The 22799-nt window shown below is 40.8% G+C and overlaps 1 protein-coding gene across 1 annotated transcript in view; it reads left to right on the top strand.

Moving 5' to 3' along the window:
- The first annotated feature begins 1340 nt into the window (after nucleotides 1-1340).
- Nucleotides 1341-22799, top strand: part of SLC16A10 (solute carrier family 16 member 10) — a 65363-nt gene continuing 43904 nt past the window's right edge. The window contains exon 1 of the mRNA XM_065735081.1: nucleotides 1341-1876. Coding sequence (XP_065591153.1) covers nucleotides 1573-1876 — 304 coding nt within the window. The 5' untranslated portion in view covers nucleotides 1341-1572. The remainder of the gene's footprint in view (nucleotides 1877-22799) is intronic.

Here is a 22799-nt window from a genome sequence, read left to right as displayed (position 1 = left end):
CTTGGATTTTGCCCTCGTTTATTTCTATGCAACCGAAAATTTTAATTAGGTTAATCATTGTTGGCAAATGTACTGAAGATTGAATCTGGTTCCAAAAAGGGTTTGCTCTATCTGAACTATTCAAACTGGTGCTGGGTGAAGCCAAACTTACTGTAAGAAAGCACTGCAAGATCTAGAGAACAGCCTTGGGACAGAGGCACTGGAGGATGTTGGGTGTTAACTTCTGCTTGTTAAATCATTTAGGATGTATTTGGGTCTTTTCACAGAGAATAAAACTTGATCCCTGGGGGAACACGTTGTTTTTCACTAGTTGCCCAAATGTTCTCTTTACTTTGACAATTCTTACACACTTTATACAGCTGTACTATGTTCTGTTGTGGGCTTTTAGTTCTTCTGCTGCTGTTGTATTTACATGTGCCTGGATGGGCATGGTCAAGAGAGACAAACCATAGGGTCGTAAGAGTGGATTGGCTTGGAAGGGACTTTAATGATCACCCAGTTCCAACTTTCGTGCCACAGTCAGGGCTGCCACCCCCAGCTCAGCTGCCCAGGGCCCCATCCAACCTGGCCTTGAGCACTTCCAGGGATGGGGCACCACAGCTTCTCTGGGCAACACAGGGAGTGTGCAGCAAGCTCTGTGCCTCAGTAAAACGCGCGTCACTAGGCTCATAACCATATTTTTAACAGTTTTGTCTTCTTTTAAAACCATTTGGAGGACACAAAGGGCACAGGTTTAAAAACTCAAAGGCCAATTAATTCCAAGGGCCAATCATTCCTGAAGAAGACGACCACCTATTCGGCGTGCGTTCCGACCCGGGCGATCGTTTCATGGTCATGTGGCTTGATTTCTTTAGCTCCCGCTCTTCACATGCAGAGCAGCCGAGGAATTTGTGCAAAACTAGGCACGGCCCGTGAACCAGAGCTCTATTTTGGAGCGAGGTCGTGGCCGCGAGTAGGTAGGGAGAAGGAGACCGAGAGGCAAAACAGAGGCAGCAGCAGAGGTGGGATCATTCCTTTTTCCTCAAGCTCACGGGAAGGGTACAGACGGGGGGACGCCGCCGGGTGGAAATGCCCGTCCTCGTGGGGAGCCAGCCCGGCGCGGGATCGGGGCCAGGGGCACGTTTACTCCCCGTCCCGACCCGCTCCCCAGCGGCGGGGCCGCGAGCGAACCGCTCTTCCTCACGCGGCGGCCGTTATCGGCCTCACGTTCCCCTCCCGAGGGTCGGCGGCACGCGCGCTTGTCGCCGCCGCTGACACGACGCGGGACGGCCCCACCCCCTGCGCTAGAGGGGCGGGGGGGGGGGTGGACAAGGGAAGGGAGGCCACGCTCCTCGCCCTCGGCCAATCGGAGCGGGGGATGCCTCCTCGCGCCGCTGACGCCCCCACGGGAGCCCCCCTTTGAAAATAAAGCGGCGGCAGCGGGGCGGGAAGGGCAGGGCTGAGGAGGAGGGGGTGTACGTGCGCGCGCACGAGCGCAGAAGCTCCGCGGGTATGCGCGCAGCCCTTGCGGGCAGCGGCTGAGGCGGGCGAGCGGTGGGCTGCCGCCGGCAGGAAGGAGGGGAGCGGCTAAGGATGGTGCCGGTGAAAGAGCGGCCGCCGCCGCGGGGCAACGGGGATCCCGCGGCCGCCGACGCCTCTCCGCTGGAACCGCGGCGGGAGAACGGCGGGGAGCGGTGCGCGGGGGACGGGAGCGTGGCCGTGCCGCGGGAGGAGACCGCCGAGCCCCCCGAGGGCGGCTGGGGCTGGCTGGTGATGCTGGCCGCCATGTGGTGCAACGGCGCCGTCTTCGGCATTCAGAACTCGTGCGGGGTCCTCTTCGTCTCCATGCTGCAGCTCTTCGGCGGCGGGCAGGACGAGCAGATGGCCTTCAAAACAGGTGAGGGGCTGCCCTGGGCTGCGGGGTCGCGGCTCGGCCCATGGCACCCGAGGCGGAGCCGCGGGAGAGGAGCAGGTGCGCTCTGCAGCGGTATTTTTAGCCGTGTGGCACCGCGTGTTGCTTGGGGGCGGGGGGGGAGAGGAGAGGATATCGTGATCGTGGTCCCAGGAAGTTTTCTCCTCCGCCCTTTCGGCGTAACGGTTGGTGTGAGCGATTGGAGCTTCTCGAAACGCACCGTGCCCTGTGTGTGTGCATGTCAACAGCTGCCCCGCGCAGTGCCTGGAGATGTGCGGCTTTACAGCCTCCGCTCGCCCTTAACGGTGCTTACTAAGCTCGGAAGCGTTCATAAGTTCATAAGGTTGGAAAGGACCTATAAGATCATCTAGTCCAACCATCCTCCTATCGCTATCTCTACCCAACTACTAAATTAAGTCCTTTAGCACCTCATCTAAACGCTTCTTGAACAGCGCTAGGGATGGTGCCTCAACCACCTCCCTAGGCAGGCCATTCCAGTGCCTGACCACTCTTTCAGAAAAGAAATGCTTCCTCAGGTCTAATCTAAATCTTCCCCGGCGCAACTTGTGGCCATTCCCTCTCGTCCTGAATAGCGATAGCGGCGCGCTCCGATCTCCCCTTTGCCACTGCTGGTCTCAGTAGTTGCAGCCGCGTGTGTATGCGTGAAGTCAAAGGTAGCTCTGCCCTGCACGTGTGTTCTTGGAAAGTGTTTTGTGCTTCCAATTGTGGCGTGTGGATAACTGTAACAACTTATGATAAATAACGAGGAAGTCGGCTTCTGTAGAAGGCAGCTTAAAATATATTTTTTAAAAAAGCTGATGTAACAAACGTTTTTTAACGTTCTTATTGAAAAAGCACCCCAGTTACATACCCCCGCGGAGGTGTAAAGCCTTCTAGGGAACTTCTGCAGAGTTTTTAAATGCGATTTGATAACTGTCTTCTTCAGTATTGAGATAAGCTGGGCCTAATGTTAAAAAGAAGAGAAAATGAAGCTAATCCATCCCGAATCCCTCTCTTAATAACAATGTTTCCAATGCCAGTGTTCTGACTAAACCGGGTAAGAATGCTAATGTGGAGCATTAAGTGTAGCACTCTAATGTTTTAACTTTGTGACCGTGGGTAAGGCTTGGCGCTCTGAAGTCATTCAGCTGGTTGCATGAAGTGCCGCCAGGACATCCACGTCCAGACATTTCAGGGAAAGGAAACAAATACCGGAGCCAGATGCCTGAGCTGCTCAGCCTGTGCATGTGGAACTAGAAGAGCTGCGCAGTGGAGGTGCGGGGAACGCTTTCAGGATGAGCTAGAAGCTGCTGAAGTCAGAAATGAGGAATCACGCAGGTGTTGGCTACTCTGTTCCACAAACAGACAGAAGTATAGTTGCCTTTTCTTTGCTCCCAGAGGATCTGGTCCTCTCGTAACCCAGGATAGGGTTGTTGTGCCAAAAAATGTGACTGTTTAGATAATGGTGTAGTAGCCAAAACAGTCAACAAGAGAAGGATTGGAATTATCTTCTGCTTCCAGATGACTAATTGCACCACTGGTCTTAAAGTGAGATGAGATTGAGAGTGCTCCACCCATGCTTTTGAAACTTTGCTCAGCTTCAGAAAATTGTGGCTGGGAAAGAAAAAAAAAAAAAGGGACATGGCTTTTTAGCTTGGTGGTTTTGCAGCCTGCCTAGGGAAGGAGGATATGTTCTGAGACCTGGGGGATGCAGTCACCATGTGCTGTAACAATTCTTTCTTCGTTTTATTTAAAAATAGAAGCTACAGCTGCTGTTTATTTGTTGTCACATGTGCTGTGGTTTGGGTAATGCAGAAGGTACTTATTATTTTTTTTAATACATGTGGGTTTAGGGGAATAACATCAAACTGCTTTGACTAGATGACCTATGTGCATGTTGTCAGAGAGGGGCTGTGAATACAAAAGTGTCTCCTTTAAACAGCAGAACTGGAGCTAAAAATGTGCCCTTCTAGTACCTGAAAGCACCCTAAATCTCCTTAAGGACTGAGCAGTAGTTGTTAAACAGGGCTTTTTATTCCTTAATGTTGAACTTCATTGTCTGCTCTTTGTGATCTTGTCTGAAATAGGAGAAAGACTCAAACTGAACTGAGATCTTGATGTGATATTTAGCTCACCATAAAGGTGAGCTATGATCAGTAATGGCAGAATGCCATTATTGAACACTAATGGATTAGCTGACGTCCTGTAGAGAGGAGAAAGTATGACTAATGGATAAAGTTACTGTCTCTTTAGTGTTAGAGAAAACCCTGGTCCTGAGGTATTGATCATGGTACTTAATCTGGTTGGTCTCTTTTTTTTAAACTAACTGCAACTTAAAACTGTCATTGGCAGGTCAATTTGAGTCATATTTGAATTTGACAACAGTGCGAATTTCCTTGCTCTGTGTTTTTAATTTGAACTATAAAGTTTAATACTGTAACTATCCTAAGAGTGGGGAGGAAAAAAACTTCACAATCAGCTTTTTGGATTTTTTATTTTTATTTTAGGGTGACATGAATATTCCAGATAATCTCCTGGGACCCAGGGGCTGTGGAATCTGTTAGTATAACCATAGCACTGCAGGATTTAACTACTTTTTTTTTTTAATTATTATTATTACAAACTTACCTGTTGCCAAAAGCACGTAGTTTTTTTTGAGGGATCAGCCAGTGGTTGTATATTGCTTCGTGCTCCTCTCACAGAGAAGAACTGACTAGAATGTAGCACGTAGTATGTTTATTTCTCCAAGGGATGGATATTTGTATGTGAAAGGTAGAACAGGAGAAGGCAGAAGGGAGTGAGTGTACTCAAGAAGCTATGCTGACATAGATAAGGAGTTAGAGCAACCAAATCTGCCGATGGGGCAGCCAGGCTGTCTCTAGGGTGGAGAATGGATGCTGGGTAAATGAGATATTTAACTACAGCTAAGTGTTGTTGAATTTGAGGTGGTGGTTGTTGGAAGAACTCCTGTTGTGTGGTATACAGCCCACAAAATTGGGAGGGGAGGCATCTGATTCCAGCTCATATTTTGATCAGTCTTTGAATGTAATTTGTATACAGTATTATATTACTTACAGGCTAGGAGAACAAGAATTTCTTTAATACCCTATATAAATATCTGTTTTTCTAGTTCAAAACCCAATTGATGCACAACTGCGGAATAGTTTCTAATGTTAAGTGTGAAACTTACAGAAAAATGTACCTGTGGCCTCAGGAAACCAGTCCATACAATGACAAATACTTACCTTGATAATCTTGTAGCCCCTTACTTTTTCTTATCTTTTCATATTCTGATGTCAAAACAAGGTTTAAATTTGGAAATCTGGTGTGTGAGAGGCTTGAGGATGGTCTGAACAATAGAAGTGATCTGCAGGCAGTTCTCTTCGTTGGCTCAGAGCAATGAATGGAGTATGCAGATATCAGAGCAGCTTATTTAGTCTATTTGTTGAAGGTTCTTTCTATTTGATGAACTTCTAGTACAGTTCTGTGGTATGGAATATTTAAGCTCATACTGAACAGTGTCAGTTCTTCATTTTGTATTTCTGTGGTCTGTCCTTCACACTTGAATAAAAGATGTGCATTTATGTCTCCTAATTATAATACATTATACTGTAGAGTATAAAGATTAGCTTGCAGGTATTTATGTGCATTTCCAGGTGTTTTTTCTGTGCAATTGTGAATTAATAGCTAATTTAAGACTTAAACAGGGACATCCTTTTATTTTTGTGATCATGGTCCAGAGGGAGGTGATCCTGTCTGTAGCTGGGGGTTGGAACTGAATGATTTTAAAGGCCCCTTCCAACCCAAACCATTCTATGAAACTGTCATTGAAAGTAGGAATTTAATTTCATGAATGTCAAACATAGCTTTATAAAAGTCTAGAGGTGACTGGCTACTGTAACAATTCTATACAGTATGCAGCTTCTTCTGACGCATTAATGTGTGACTTTCCTGTAATTAATCTAGTTACACTCACTGAAGTAAATAATGGACTTTTAAGCTATTTTAACTTCATGTTTAAAAATTTCCATAAACTTGAATGTCTTCTTTTTATTCATAAGATAAATGACTGTGTTAAAGTAACCATTTTTCAGTGTTATCCCTGAGCAGTGTAAGTAGGAAAAATCTGTGTATTGAGCACTCTGATTTGTAAGCCAAGGAAGAATCAGCAATGTGTGGCTAAATAGAAAATCTGGACAAAAAATCCAGCTTGTGATATCCAAATAGCAGAAGAATTTCTTTTTTCTCTTAATTTTGAGCACACTTTATCTAAATAGTTTGCTGGTCTGTGATCTGACAGCTTACTTCCAGATGAAGTTATTTAGGTCTGGGGTGTATATGTATATTTTCACATACATATCCCAGTGTCTTTTCCTTGGATGAACCTTTCAGCTCTTACCAATTTTGTTCCACCTGGAATACTTTTTTTTGAATGCAATTGTTTCTTCTTCAGCATTGTTAAATTCTTCTACAGTATTTGGTAATATGGAGAAGAAAGGTAGTGTTTTGTATTCAAAATGCTTTACACTTTGGTGGTGTGATTTGTATTGCTCTTCTATAGCATAAATTATGATAAGTTTTGCTGTCTATTCTGCATTATTTATGTAAACTATTTGATTTTGCTGTTTTTATTAATACCTGCATGTAGTGCAGTTTAGGTAGTTAAATATGAAGGAGCAGTGCACACTGGAAAGCTTAATTTTCAGCTTTATTTTGATTAATTGGTCCCAGTAGTCAGCTCATCGTCATCTTATCCATTTTTGGCTAGTGTTCTTTGTTCCACAAATCCCTTCCTGATTTGACTTAGCCTAAGTAACTGCCATCTAAGAGGAAGCTAGTGAAACAAATGTTTATTAATAGATCCTCTTGCTAGACTCAGCAAGATGTAGTGCATAGTATTGTTTGCCCAACCATAACTGATTCTTACTAAGAGTCCAGAGGCAAAGCTGGCTTACTTTCCCAATAGTACTCATTCTTGTTTATCATGATTTGATTTAAGACTGTTTTGCAGCAGTGTTGTTAGACTTCAGATTGTTTTGAAGTTTAAATGTTGCTGGGCTATTTTTTCTTTATATACTTGGATAAATGTAATAGACTATTCTCAAACTGTATTATGTAATGTTTTTAAAATTTATCTGCTTTTTAGCCAGTTTGAGTTAATTCAATAACTTCAGATAATCAAAAGATGCTTGAGTTTGGAGCAGACCTCTAGAAATTGCTCAAGGCTGCCCAGAGCTGTGCTCTGGTGGGTTTTTCACTATCTCCGAGGTGAGGCTGCTCAGCCTCAGTGGGCAGTTCCTGTCATTTGGTTACCCTCACAGTAAAGAAGTGCATATGCATCTTTAACATTTTAACTGAACTTCCCATATTTCATGCCTGTTCTTTCTTGACCTTTCACTGAATATCACTGGGAAGAGTTTGGCTCTGGTTTTTTTTTTTTTGCTTCCTCTTTTCGGATATTTATCACATTGGAGTGACATCCCTCACCTCCCTGAGCCTCTTCTGAATCTAACCAGCCTCAGCTTCCTGTTTCTCATTGTATGTCAGATGCTTCTGTTCCTTCTACATTGTTGTGGTCCTTTTGATCCACACCAACAGGTGCTGGCTGACTACCTGCTCCTCCTTCAGGTGTATTGGGGATTTAGATTCCAGAAGCAACAGGGAGGTAGAAAAAACAATATAGGTTTCTTTCACCTTTCTCTTTTTTTTTTAAGCCTAACCTTTTGTTTTGTGTACTTGCACATTCAAGGCAGCCTTAGTCTAGTGTGGTTTTAACTTCCAGTAAATACATACACAGAAAGGATGATGTTATGAGGAAACATTCCCTTGTGATAAACCATTCTGCTCTAATTCTGGAAGTCTAATTTATTAGATAATGGCAGCTCTGTTTTATATCCTGCCTTTAATTTACATGGGAACTGGTTATGAATGACTTGTTGCAATAGCTAAGTTGAAGTAGCAGCTCTCTAGCAAGGATGGGACCAATTTAAAAATCATCAGTGTTAGTTCCCACACAAGTGAAGGGCCTATTGAGATGTTGAACCCAGCTCTCTTTATCAGTGTAAAGAACTTACAGATCTGGTCACCTCTTTCCTACTTTCATGGGGAAGATACAACAATCCACAATGTGTTTATAATACTATGGAACACACTCTCACATAGGTAGAAGGGAGTCAGATTTGGACTACAAACTGTAAGGTTTTTTGTTGTCCTGTTGCTGTAATAGTCAAAGAACTCATACATTCAGCCTATTTTATGCAGTGTGCTTTGTTTAGTAAAGCTGTCCTTGAAGCTTGTGTATCTTCAGAGTATTCAAGGATATTTTTTCCTTCTGCATTGTAAAGACTGTATATGTGAGGAACAATAAGTAATCAAAACACATTAGCTACTCATTTTATTCTCTGAATTTTTAACTATTGGTGCTCTTATGAATTACTTGTGGGCAGTAAAGATACTTCTGGCTCATGATCTGAATTCTAGCCATTTACACAAAAGGCTTCACTAATTATCCAAATGCAAAATGCAGCTAGAGAAGTACCCTAAAAATCTAACTTATAGTTAGTAAGTACTCTATCACAGTCTTTATTTTAAATTAAACAATTGCTTGAACTGGAATGGAGCTTTAAAGGTCATCTAGTCCAACTCCTCTGCAGTGAGGGGGGGACACCTACAGCTACATCAAGGTGCTCAGAGCTTGGTCCAGACTGATCTTGAATGTCTCTATGGGCTAAGGACATAGTATCTACCACCCATCTGGGCAGCCTGTTGAAGTGCTTCACTGCCCTTACTGTTAAAAATGTTTTTTTATATTCAATCTAAATCTCCCTTCTTTAAGTTTGAAGCCACTTCCCCTCAGCTTATTGCAACAGATTCTGTTATAGAGTGTCTCTTTCTTATAGTCACCTTTAGATATTTCAAGGCTGCAATGAGGTTTCCCTGGAGCATTCTCCAGGCTGAATGGCCCCAGCTCTCTCTGCCTGTCCTTGTAGGGGAGGTGTGCTGTCCCTTGGATATTTTTTTTTTGTGGCCCTGCTCTGGATGTGCTCCAGCAGGTCCACATCTTTCCTGTACAGAGGACTCTGTATCTGGATGGAGCATTCCAGCTGAGGTTAGACCACAGCAGAGTAGAGGGGCAGGATCCCCTCCCTTGACTTGCTGATCATGTTTCTTCTGATGGAACCCAGGGTACAGTTGGCTTTCTGGGCTGTGAGGGCACATTGCTGGCTCATGTCCAGCTTCCCATCCACCAGTTCTGAGTTCCTTTAGTCAGGGCTGTGCTCAACCCTTTCATCCCCCGCTTTTACTGATATTGAGGGTTGCCATGACCCAAGTGCCAGCACTTGCACTTGGTTTTGTTAAACTTCATGAGGTTCTCCTGGATGGCATCCTGTCCCTTAGATGTGTTGACCACACCAAACAACTTGGTGTCATCTGCTAGCTTGCTGAGGGTGTGCTTGATCCCACTGTTGACAAAACTGACGAAGATGCTGAAGAGCATTGTTCTCAGTGTGGATCCCTGGGAGACTCTCTCTGTACACTGAGCCATTGAATGCTGTTCTCTGGGTATGGTCTTGTACCTTGTTCCCATGGAACAAAGAAAAAGCTTTAATAATTGCAAGTTCACGGTGAACAGGAACACTGTACAAATATGAAAGCTGTTCTTTTGCAAAGCACAGTTTCTTAACTAAAGTGCCAAAAAAGGATTCTTCTCATTAGAGAAATACTTGTTTGAACTCTTACTCTATTGCACTGAATGCTTGTTAACTAAAGAATCCAAGGGGGAAAAAGCAAAGGGAACATTGGTATTCATTTAAAAAGTGATAACCAGTGAATGCTGAGCTGGTCCTTATCTTCAGAGGCTTTTGCCTCTATGGTCTCTACTGGCATATCTCTGTTGTCCTTGGATTGACTGTTGTGAATATGACATGTTAATTTTCCGTATCCGGTTGTATACTATCCACTCTCTTAATGAGCTTCAGTCTGATGGCAGTTAAGTCACTGAATGTGTAAGCCTGACTGTTCTTGTGCTCAGTCAGGGCCTAGACTGCAATGTGATTCCATGTTATAATTATATAAACTGTTTTCCAATGTATTTATCGTTGTCAAATAACATTGCAAGTCAGTTCAAAGTGGGATTACGATAATGTCAACAGACCATGTAAGTGAGACTGAAAAACTACTGTGCTGCTGTAGTTTTCTCCTTGATTAGCACATGCTACAGTTTCATAGTGGTTTGGAAAGGTGACGTAGAACTGTAGCATTGCTAAGGTTGGAGAAGACTTCCAGGATCGTGTACTTCAACTGTCCACCTACTGCTAATATTTCCCCACTAAACTGTATTCCTCAGTACAGCATTTGAATGTTTCTTGAGCACCTCCAGGGATGGTGACTCCACTACCTCCCTGGGCAGCCTGTTCCAGTGCCTGGCCATTCTTTTGGAGAAGAAATTTTCCTAACATCCAATCTGAATCTCATCTGGTGCAACTTGAGGCCATTCCCTCTAGTCCTATTGAGAGTTATATGAGAGCAGAGACCAACTCCCACCTCACTGCAATCTCCTTTCAGGGAACAGTAGGGAACATTAAGATCTTCCCTGAGCCTCCTCCAGACTAAACAATCTCTGTTCCCTCAGCCACACCTCATAAGACTTGTGCTCCAGATCCCTCACCAGCTTTGCTGTCCTCTGAATATGCTTCAGGGATGTGATGTTCTTCTTGTAATGTGGGGCCTGAAAATGAACGCAGTACTTGAGGTACAACCTCACCAGGACTGAGTACAGGGGGATAGTCACCTCTCTGTTCCTGTTGACTATACTATTTCTGATATGAGCCGAGTTGCCACTGGTTTTCTTGGCACCTGGGCATACTGCTGGCTCATGTATCGCATTCAGTTGAGTGTTGACCAACACCCCAGGTCTGTTTCATCTACACAGTCTTCCAGCCGCTTTTCCCCAAGCCTGTAGCATTGCCTGGAGTTGTTGTGGACAAAGCGCAGGACCTGGCACTTGGTGTTGTTGAACTTCATCCCACTAGCCTGTCCAGATCCCTCTGAAGGGCCTTCCTACCCCTAGGCACATCAACATTTCTTCCCAGCTTGGTGCCCTCTGCATACTTACTGAGGGTGCTCTCAGTGCTCTGATCCAGGTCACCAATAAGATATTGAACAGGAGAGGACCCAGCACCCAATGCTGTTGCTGTTATTTAATGCTATTTTCTTGTTCAAGGAAGAAAATGTGGTAATGGTGTTTTACCTGATGTTTATTTCAGTATTTCTTGCTTTGATGTTAATATAGACAACTTGATCTTTGGTGTGTTCTTTGAATGTATCATTGATGTGTTTTATGGTTCAGGGTAACAACCTTCTTGGTAGATCAGTGTTGCTAGTTCTGTTTTTTATTCTTTCACCCCCTTTCCCTCCATAATAAATATGTATGATGATTTTTGTGTTCTGTTTCAATTCATTTGTGAAAACGTTGAGTTCATTTGTTTGCATCCTGTAGGTCAGAACTCAATATATGTAGTTTTAAAAAGCCTTTATGGTTTGGGCACAAAAATGAATTCAAAATTGCTCTTTTTAAAATACTTTTGAGAGTAATATCATATTTTAGGGATTTGTGTAACTTAGGTTCTTAAAAACCCTGTGCAGCATTGAAAGAAATAAAAACTATCAGCTCATAATTTTTGCTACTGCTGGTTGCAGGCAGTGATCTAGAAAATTAAATCAGTGCTAGGAAGCTTTCTGAAAACTTAAAATGTGCAAGTTTGAGATATATTTTCTAATCCTATCAGAGTAACCCTAGTTTTTACAAATTGAAGTATGGAACATTAAGCAGTTTTCTCACCTCTGTACATATCAAAATCATTTGTTCATAGTGCAGCAATTTAATGAACCTATTTAGCTTCTTGCAGTGAGATCACTGACCCTTGAAAGTGTGTGGTGTGTGGGGAGGGAATGAAGGGCAGAATGGGGTTGCTTAGTGGGAAGGCTGGGTGGAGCAAGACTGTGTGGAATTGTTAGGGACAGTGTTAGTCTTTGTATCCACAGAAGTTTATACCGCACACCTCAACTCTGTTCTCGATTTATTTTATTTGCTTAATACTAGAAAAAAACATGAATGTACACTGAGCCATTGCACAATGCAGAATATTACTGTACAATTGGAATTGAAGCAGTAAATCAAATAAAATGAGTGTCTGAAAACTGAAGTCCTTACACTAATGTTGAAGGTGGGACAGCTAGGGAGCACCCACTGCTGGGTCAGTCTGAAAGGAAAGAGCCTGCGTCTTGTGACATGCAAGCAGTTTTTGTCTTTCCCTCTGAGTGGAGAATGGAAAAATGTAAAGCAACGCAAAGTCCTCTGGGGAATGTAGTTCTTCTCTTCTGAGATAGATATACTTGGAGATCTCAGTGATCCACAGAGCTGGAACATTAACTCTTTGACTTCCAGTGTACTACAAGATGTTATGATGTGGAATGTCAATAACAAAAATCATAAAAAATAAAAAATTGTTTATGCAGAGATTTTGAGACCAATAACCTACAAACCATTCCTCTGTGTGTTTTTTTTTGAGAATACGGTCTGAGTGCCTGAGACTGCCTCCTGTGCTTTTATGCAGTGTTTTCCCTACCTTTTCTACTATGTGCATTTTTTTCTGAATGCAGTGTGTAAGCAGGATACTAAAAATGGTAGATTTAAAAGGCAGCATTTTTTACATGCTTTGCTTAACACTGGTAAATCTGTAGTCAATTCTGTTAGGGGTCTGTTTTACTTGAACTTTCTGTAGAGCTTCGTAATTCCTTTTGAATATTATTTCTGTTGCTCCAGGAGAGACTGATTCATGTGACACAAGTATTGCAGTTTAGTCTTGATGATTTTATTTTTTGTTTAACTGTAATTGAATATGGAGGGTGCTTGCTTTTATAAAATAATTATGGTTGTTAGTTATATCTAGCTTTAGAAATGACTGGTATGATTAGTTTGCTAATTCACCTGAGGAATTGTTATGCTTTTTTTTTGTGAAGATTTTTTTCCTGAGTGCTTATACAGTACTGCTATAAAACACTGATGATTCTGATGAATGCATATTAACATCCTCATGAATCAGTCCTGATGATTTTTCTTGTTTTGGGGCTTGAGATGAGTCTGACTTGCTCTGCATCATGCTTAATGGGTAAATAACACTTCATTTTATACATGTATGACCTATATGACGTAAAAGCCTATGAACACTTTCAGTAGAGGAAGGGGTGAAGATGTACTCTTAACAACCACTGTATTTGGAGTATTCTTTATGTATTTCCTAGCAATCTATAGACTTTCATTGTTATTTTAGCAGAGATGGAACAGCTACTCTGATGCAGGGCTCTTCATTAGTTTGAACTCTTTGAACTTGAAATTTCTTGGTGGAAGGATCTTAGGGGCCATACACTTAATATTTTTTTCTTCTCAAGCTCCATATGCCTTTGACACCAGAACTGGCTTCTGTCTCTGCACACAACTCTGCTCTTAGGTGTGTGGTCAGTTAATTTTCAACTAATTTTCACAGTAAGGCATTAGCTGAGGATGAAGTTTAGGGCTTTGTGATCAGAGAGTGTTTAATTGTAACCTAAAGAGGTGGTGAGGGAATGCCTTATAGTTGCTTTCAAAGAGTTGAAGCAAGGGGAAGTTGGGACTAGTTTAAATGCAGATAAAGGAAGAAAGAGCATCCACCAATTGTTGGGACTGGGGAAGAAGAGAGAAAAATAAGTCTACTTATCCTAAAGGTAGAACTATGCCTTTCTAACCAACTCTCATGAGAATGCTGCACCCAAACATTTAGTGCTTGATTAAATAAACTCTTAATCTTTCAAATTGACTTGTGTCACTATTGATTTCAGCTATGCTTTTACTTTTGTCTGAGAATACTAATAATGCTTCTACATTTTTTATTATAATTTCATAACAGTAAAACCTTTTCTGTGTGCGATTGGTTTAGTTTAGATACAGATTCTCTGAAATTCAGGAAGTAATGAATTTCTGATTAAGACACAGATTGTAAGTGTTTTGTGGTTGAAACAGTACCACTGGGTTTTAGAGCTAGTCTGCTGATAGGCTGATCTCTGACTTAAGGAGTAGAGGTTTGAAGGTATTAAAGTTGCATTTTTTTTTCCCTCTGTAGTTATTTCTGGCATGTGCTAACATCACAAATATGTATAGTTTATCTAGTTATTCCTCTCCTTGTTTTTCCTGTTTCTGAGTCACTATACAACTGTTGAAGCAAATGTGATGATCAGAGTTTCACTGTATTGTGGAAGTCACGATTTGTGCTGAGGTGTAGTTGTAGCCTTTGTAAATGGTGCTGGCACCAAATCATTCATTGGTGCTTGACATCAGATTGGACCAATAATGTGCTTTGCTTTTATCTTTTTTTTCCTTTTTTTTTAATGTAGCTCTCAGTAGTTCGGCTATCGCTGTAGGTGTCAAATAGGTGTCAAATCGCTCCATCGCTTCTGGACACAGGGAGCTTCTCCAGGAATGATTGTAGTTAGTGGTTTGTTGAGGTGAATATTTAAGAGACACAGAATGAAAATCAGCATGAATACCTCAAGAAAGACGAAGCAGTTTACCAACCTAACAATGGTAGAGCTCTAAAGTGTGTTCTCAGAGGCAAGAGGCAGCTGTTTGATGTGATTTTTGTACCTATAACCTTTTGGCTTCCAGTTCTTATATTGGCAGGATTAGAGTCCCTGCTATCCTTAAGTGACTGACAGTGTCTGTTCTCTGCCTCTTCTCTCCAGGAGAGGAAATTCATGCTGAGCCCCAGGTTTGGAAGGAGCTGGAAACTGGAAATTTCTTTCTAAGAATCTGTTGTTCTTCTGAAAGTTGTCACAGCAGGGCATATTTTGCCACTGTATCTGTCTAATGAATAAATTAGCTGACTGTGGTTTAGCTAGATTGCAAGCAAATGCAAGTGGTATTACCAGTATTTTAATTGGTTATAACTTCTTATTCTAAGGAGAAGACTTGAGAAAATATTGTCAACTATGACTTAAAAGTCTAATAGAGATCTTATTAGATCATAGTCAAATAGAGCTCTTACACATACTTTGGGTTATATTGGTATGATGGGTTAGAGAATGGATTAGCAATTGAAAAACTACACAAAGGTGCAATGTTAGGTATGCTAATCTCTCAGTTTAAAAAATCCTGTGTTTCACATCAGTAGTCTCATTTTTACATATGCTAATGCATGGTATATATTAACAATGTTAGGATTGTTTTTATTGCTTATGTTATACTTTCTTGTTCTGTGAAGCTTTTGGTTCCTGTAAAAACAGATCAGTTGCAATGAAAACAGATCACTGGAAACAGTGTGCTGCTGGGTTTTAACTTAAACAAGCGTAGGCAACCAGTGTCACTTCTAATGTCTGCATGCAAATAAAGGCCTCCTTTCTTTTTTTCTTAAAATGTATTGTCTGTATGTGGGCTCTCCCTTTTCCAGACACTGGGCAGTGTCTAGAAAGAGCAGTGCCTTGAAGAGTGTTTTAGTTCTTTCTTTCTGAATACTTTTCCCTTTCAGTAAAATAGTTATCTGGTCAATTCATTTGTTAAGACTTTGTTGTTGTTCTTCAGCAACAAAAATGTAAGGGCTGACTTCCTGTATGTATCAGCTCTCTAGATTTTGCTGATGCAAATTGCCAGTGTGAAGCACTGGTTTCTACAGTTCCTGTAGCTGAGTTGTTTCTGACTTGTTGCTTTCTTGGCTCTCAAATGAGAGAAGAAATGCAGGAAGAATAAATTACTCCTGTTATATTATTCGTTTTACCATTATTCTTACTACCTTTAGTTTTGCATTCCTTATATTAAATTAAATAAAATGGTTCTCAGTTTTAAATTAGAATGAAGGAAATGTAAAAGTAACAGTTTAATCCAATTAATGTATTTTCCTGCTTTAGTTCATTGTAATGACTTTGAGCATCTGGTAGCAACTGAGCATGAACTGCTTAAAGTCACAAAAAAACAATCCCCATTATTTCTGCTCATTGAAGAGAATAACTGAATTACCAAACACTAATCTTTGGATAATTGCTCTATAAAGCAGGAGATCTTAGCTCTTAGAGAAATTAGTTTTGTAAGTTTATAGAACTGTCAGAGCTCATGAGCTGTTTTAAAAGGTTAACAGTAACTGAGTAGAAGCTGAGCTTTCTTTTTTTTAATTCATAGCTATTGCAGATTAACCTTCTGGTATGAGCAATATGCTCATCTACCAAAGCTGAACTGAAGACTGATGTTTGCATGAATGTTTCTGACAGTACAAGGTTAGAACACTTATGGAGTAAGATACAGTATGTATTGCTGTTGTATGGCTAAACCATTTGTGGTTTGGGGTTACTCTTGCTTGTTTTGGTTTGATCTTCTAGTTCAGATGCTGAAGAGGTGTATGCTTTTTTAGCTCTAGACAGTCTAGCCAGTGGCATTACATCATGTGTGGTTTCACTGATTCTCCTTTATTTAACATAACTTAGGCAAAAGTGTTTGATCTTGATAACCAACTGGCTTTGTGCTTTGTATTTAAGATACTGTTATCTGAAAGTCATACTCTCATCCCTGGGGGTTGACACTTCTGAAAAGGTGTTTAGAATTCCTTATTCATAGCTTCTACTCTATAGCAGCAAGAGCATCTCTAGTGCTTAGACTCGATGGAGTCTTTGATCTTTTTTTTTACAAAATGATATATTCCTACTGTTTTTCCTACTCACGTATATTAGAACTTTAATTACATTGTCTTTGATCACAGTTCCACAGGGATTCTGGCAAAGGGGTAATAATACTCCAGTTAACTCAGATTTAATACTCTGGTTGGATGTAATTGCTCTATGCTGTGTCAATTTGTCAGTTAAATTGAACTAGACTTCATTCCTCTAGACAGCCTTTTCACTGTGGAGTCTCTGCTTGAGACTTCCTTGGTTTGGAGAATTTATCTTTATTGGATCTACTCCAATTTATTTTAATTACTGTAAAAAATATCAGGGTATAGCAGACTTGCCATATAAGTATGCTGTTATTAATATTCTGGAAGGATGACTGTTGTCAGTAAGTCATGCTTGAATTCTGTTTTGAGGTTTTGAGTTGTCCTAGAATTTCATACTAATACTGCTGTAAACTTGTTTTCTAAACCACACTTTAAATAACAGTAAAAAATGTATATTTTCAATATTATTGACATGAAGACATGTTTAAGCAGATGAAGTGAAATCCTGCTTTACCCTTAAGGATTAAAGCACCGTTCTCCACATTCCTCCATACAGTCCAGTTCAGATATCCCATTAGTGCTGGAAGTCTGTCAAGCTATACTTCTAAAACCACTTTTCCTTAGACTTAGCCATGGTCAGCTGTGGTTTTACAGCTGTTTGTAGTTAGCAGACTACGAGTGTGTATATGCACATTTTTCTCACTTAAGACACATTAGTGAAGGCACCCATAGTCCCCCTCCCTGGAAGGGGAGGTTGCCAATAGCTCTGTATAACTCACAAATGTGGTGAGCATGGGAGCACTCCTTGAGTCAGCAGTCCACGGCTTGATAACACTGAGATGAAAGCTGTGTAGTATCATGTGTCACAGATACTGGTTGTAAACATATGCTTTTTTACTCATGACGCACAAGCATAAAAATAGCTTGTTTCTTACATGCAGGAAATTCTGTTTCTGAATACACACATTTTCAGGAAAGCTTAGTAGAAGAACCAAATAGAGATTTGTTTTGAAATTCTTGTTTTTGCTAGGATACAGCTCTTGTTTTGTTTGTAAAACCTGTAGACAGTAGAAACTTGATCACTGAGGTCAGTATTGTTATATGCATTTGCCATTACAGATCTGAATTTTTGTTGCTTAGTATAATGAAAACAAACCTAATCAGATCTGATTTGAATAGACATACTTGTGCGTTTTGTCCATTTCATGTACTTCATATTTATGTCTCTCCTGCACTATATATGAGCAGTTGACATGCACAAAACAGCAAAAGACTTATTCTTGGCATTTTCAGTAGTTAGGGATATTGCACTGTGCAGAGCTTAGCTGAAGCAGAGCTACTTTCATTGTCAGATTGTACGAGTTTCCTGATGCTGGACTTTGCTTTCAGAGTTCTTTTTGTAGTTCGAAAGGTGAAGTTAGATTGGGTTTGTGTACTGTTTGATGAGCAGTTTGTCTTGATTCATCCACAGCTTTCTTAATCTTCCAGTGGTATGCTGGATGGATCTTTTGCCCTTATTTTAAAAATGCCCAAGATTTTTAATTAGACATAAGGAGTTCTAAATTCTAGATTCAAGAACTCCTTTCACACGGCTGTTAGTGTTATTCATAGATCACTACTAATTCCATTACTGTTTTAGATTACTCTGTAATGACAGAAGTCAGAATCCTTGGAAAAATCTTCAGGTGCCCTGCTCTCAAGTTTCCAAGTCTTTCAGTGTTACAGTATTTGACACAATCTTTTCCCATCCAGAGTTTTAACTTTGAGTGCAAACAGAACACAGAATCTTAAGAGGCTTTGGTAATTTTTAGTTTGGACACTGAGTGATCTTATGTATTCCTGACCTTATGATCTGCTGGCATGACTGTGACTGAGGAAGAAACTTGGTGTTAGGCTGGATCCTAGAACTCTTGTATAGTTGAACTCAATTTTTATCTTCAAGTTAGAATCTTCAGTGGTATGACAACTCAACCATGGAGAAATATAAGCTGCTGACAAATACGTAACCAAATGTAAATTGCTGGCACATTTGATGATTAAAATCAGTGCATTATCTAATTATCGGTTTGAACCACTTGGAAAGAAACCTTTACACTGAACTGTGGAATGTTTTTTTTTTTTTTGCAACTGAAATGTCAAAATATATGGTTGGTTTTGTTTGTATTTGGTAGCTATGGAAAAGAATCTTATAGTGTGGAAACATTCCACTAGCTCAATTTGTAATGCTCTGCTTGCATGGAGTCTCTTGTTAATTGCCAGAAAGGTCTGTGGTTTTTTCCTTGCCAGTGTCCTGGCAGTATGTGTTAGAGGAAATAGTCCTGTTTCCCATAGACTTTTGCTGTTCTGCCTGTGTTCATGGACTCAGAATAATTAAATCTGAATAGGATATCTGGAGACTGTCTTGTTCAATGCACTTCTCACAGAGCAGCTTCAGACGGATCACGTTGATGGAGGTCAGGTTGGGGTATATGTTCTGCTTTTTCTGTAGGTAATATGTCCCAGTTTGCTTCTTCCGTTACTGAACACCTTATGGTTTCTCTTATAGGTTCATAGGTCCTTTCCATCCTTATGAACCTACAAGATCATCTAGTCCAACCATCCTCCTATCACTATCCCTACCCAACTACTAAATCAAATCCCTTAGCACCTCATCTAAATGCTTCTTGAACAGCGCTAGGGACGGTGCCTCAACCACCTCCCTAGGCAGGCCATTCCAGTGCCTGACCACTCTTTCAGAGAAAAAATGTTTCCTCAGCTCTAATCTAAATCTTCCCCGGTGCAACTTCTGGCCATTCCCTCTTGCCCTGTCATTATTTATCAGGGAGAAGAGGCCCACCCCCTCCTCACCACAACCCCCCTTCAGGAAGTGGTAGAGTGCAATAAGGTCTCCTCTGAGCCTCCTCTACTCCAGACTAAACAATCCCAGCTCCCTCAGCCGCTCCTCATAAGACTTGTGCTCCAGACCCCTCACCAGTTTTGTTGCCCTTCTCTGAACACGCTCCAGGGCCTCAATGTCCTTCTTGTAGTGAGGGGCCCAAAACTGAACACAGTACTCGAGGTGCGGCCGTACCAGAGCTGAGTACAGGGGGATGATCACCTCCCTGCTCTTGCTGGCTACACTATTTCTAATACAGGCCAGGATGCTGTTGGCCTTCTTGGCCACCTGGGCACACTGCCGGCTCATGTTAAGCCGAGCATCAACCAACACCCCCAGGTCCTTTTCCTCTCTACATTCTTCAAGCCATTCTGCCCCAAGCCTATAGCATTGCATGGGGTTATTGTGGCCAAAGTGCAGGACCCGGCACTTGGTCTTATTGAACCTCATCCCATTTTGCTCAGCCCAGCTGTTCAGCCTATCCAAATCCCTCTGAAGGGCCTCCCTACCCTCAGGCAGTTTGACACATCCTCCCAGCTTTGTGTCATCTGCAAACTTACTGAGGGTACACTCAATTCCCTCATCTAGGTCATCAATAAAGATATTAAACAAGATGGGCCCCAAAACTGACCCTTGGGGGACACCACTCGTTACAGGACGCCAGCTGGACTTAACTCCATTAACCACTACCCTCTGGGCACGGCCCTCCAGCCAGTTCTCCACCCAGAGAAGAGTGAACCTGTCCACACCACGGGCTGCCAGTTTCCCCAGGAGAATACTGTGGGAGACCGTGTTGAAGGCCTTGCTGAAGTCCAGGTAGACTACATCAACAGCCTTTCCCTCATCTACCTGTCTGGTCACCCAGTCATAGAAGGAGATGAGGTTGGACAAGCACGATCTTAGCTTGCTTCTTGGCCTGTTGACATTCCTGCTTGTACCAGCCCTGTCCATAAGCATGTCAGTCCTCCTGCCAATATGGCGCTAAGGTCTTTGACTTAGTGAGTGTGAAGTCTTCCTTTGCATCTGTATTCTCTCATAAAACAAGAAGTTTATCTTTAATTTTCAATGAAAGAGACTATAACACTACGTATTGAATAACTGGATCATGCACAAGCAGATAGGATAACTTAAAAATGTCATGTTTCAGAGTGATATAAGCTGGTGTTCTTTATACAATATTAGTGAGTAACAGATGCTTAGAAGATACTCCTTCCTGACTTGATAGGTTAGCTTTAGAACTTGGCATGATGGAGAAGTCCACCCTTTATTAAATGCCTTTTTCTGAAGACTCTTAAATCTTCTTTGGATACAACATCAGTTGTAGAGGATTCATAACTGATTTTTTTAAAATGTAATTTACACTTCCTTGTGTTCTGAATGTGATTTCATAATTTCGCAAATCCCTTCCCATGTGTGGAAAAATCAACAACACAACAACAGTGAGGATCACCTAAGAACTCTAGGCCAAGATTAGCTTTGTCCTTTCAGCACTTCTCCCTTTTGCACATGATTTGTTAACATATTAAACAGTAAAGGGACACAACACAGACTTTCTGCATGTTGCAGGTAACTGCTCTGAGTGTTGATCTGACTTTTTTTAATCCAGTTAGTAATAAAAGAGGACTTTGACTCTTAATTTGATGGAAAATATGTTTTTCTAAGAATATTTTGTGATGGACGAATCATTTATTGTAAGCTGTAAGAAAAAATTCACACAATTAGCATTAGACTTACATTGAATTACTATGTTTACATTAGTATATCCAAATAACTCTCAGTAAGTGAATACATCTAAAGAACGTGTTACAAGTAATTTTATTTTAAAAATGTCTAATAATGATTTATGGTTGTTGCATGATATATTTAAAGGTGCTTTTACGTATTTAAAAGGTTATTATATTTATTCAGTTACATTCATAGAAGCGTCTGACATTATGATGAAATACTTCCATTTTGGTATTTTCTAGAATAAGAACTCGATAAGGGAAAAGAAAATTCTCCTTAAAGAAAGAGCAAGATAATTTTTAATTTTAAGTTTTATTTTAGTTCTTTAGTGAAATGTGGGAAACATGATTGAAAGTAGTTTCCCAAAAGGTACTGAAATGCCTTCTTTCTTCTAGAAGGATTTGTTTTTAAAACAATTTCTAACTATATATTCGCCATGCAGAAATTCTTTGTTTATCTTCTGAAAAAGAATTAAAGCTCTTTCTACCTTTTAAATAACATTTTTATTTTATTTGGCTGTATTAAAGCTGCTAAAAGAGTGTTTTTCATGAGACTTTTACCAACATCTACCTAGAAGAATCTTTAGTTCTGATATTCAGGAAAATTATAGTCACCAGTGTTGAAGTGCATGGCATCTTTTTTTTTTTTAGTTTTATATTTTACCTGAATAGGATTTTGCTGAGCTACTTTTGGACTGGAAATGGTTATGCGGTTAAGGGAGAAAGACGCTCTTGTCCTTAAAAACCCTGCAAAAGGAGTACAGCATCGACCCTGTTTGACAGTAGCTGTCTTGAGTATGAGAAACTTTAGTGAATCTGGTTTCTAAGGGGGTATCTCCAGTTGTGTTTACCAAAGAAATACTCATTAACTTTGCTGGTCTGAGTCTTTATTTTCTGACTTGTATAATTTCTTGTTTTTATTTTGTAATACTAAGAGTAAGCTGATTGTAGAACTACCAGAATCTTGTTTACATTATTGGTTATGTTGGTAAGGAGGGGAAAAAAAGTCACTTCAGAGCTTCTGAAGGTAATAGCATTGCCTCAAGCTAAGTGTGGTTGGCAAGAGCTGTGCAAACTTCTTTGTGTAGTATTTGCCAAAGAACCTCATTCTTGACCTGAAATATCCCTGCTGTTTCCAGCTGTGAGCTTCATGAACAAACAGAATGAATTTTGACAAGCTAATCATTATTCATGCGGAGTAATTTATTAGATCACATTCTTGTCCTAATTAGTTTCCCTTTGTGTCTTTTCTTTTTAATGAACTTCACTTGGTGTGGTTTTTTCACTTGTTTTCTTGCAAGTCTTCCTCCTCCTTTTGCCAATTTCATTGGATTGAGTAGGTAATTCTGAAAAATGACTGAAGGATGTAAAAAACAAGCAATAATCCATTGTGTAGCTTTAATTTAACCCCTCCTCCCCTCCATAAGTTACTCTCTGAGAATGTTAAAATTCTACATGGCTGTTTTTATATATGAAGTTATCTGAATTGCTCTTCAAATTGAGTTTCTAAAGCCAGGAGTATCCAGAGTATTTGAAAAACAGCAACGTAACCCCAAGCACTTTCCTACACTCACATA

The sequence above is a fragment of the Cyrtonyx montezumae genome, unplaced genomic scaffold, assembly GCF_038088225.1.
Source record: "Cyrtonyx montezumae isolate F1298 unplaced genomic scaffold, pur_monq_1.0 scaffold_0, whole genome shotgun sequence".
NCBI classification, from domain to species: Eukaryota; Metazoa; Chordata; class Aves; order Galliformes; family Odontophoridae; genus Cyrtonyx; species Cyrtonyx montezumae.
The sequence above is the reverse complement of the archived record's forward strand: the minus strand, read 5'-3'. Positions and strand labels throughout refer to the sequence as shown.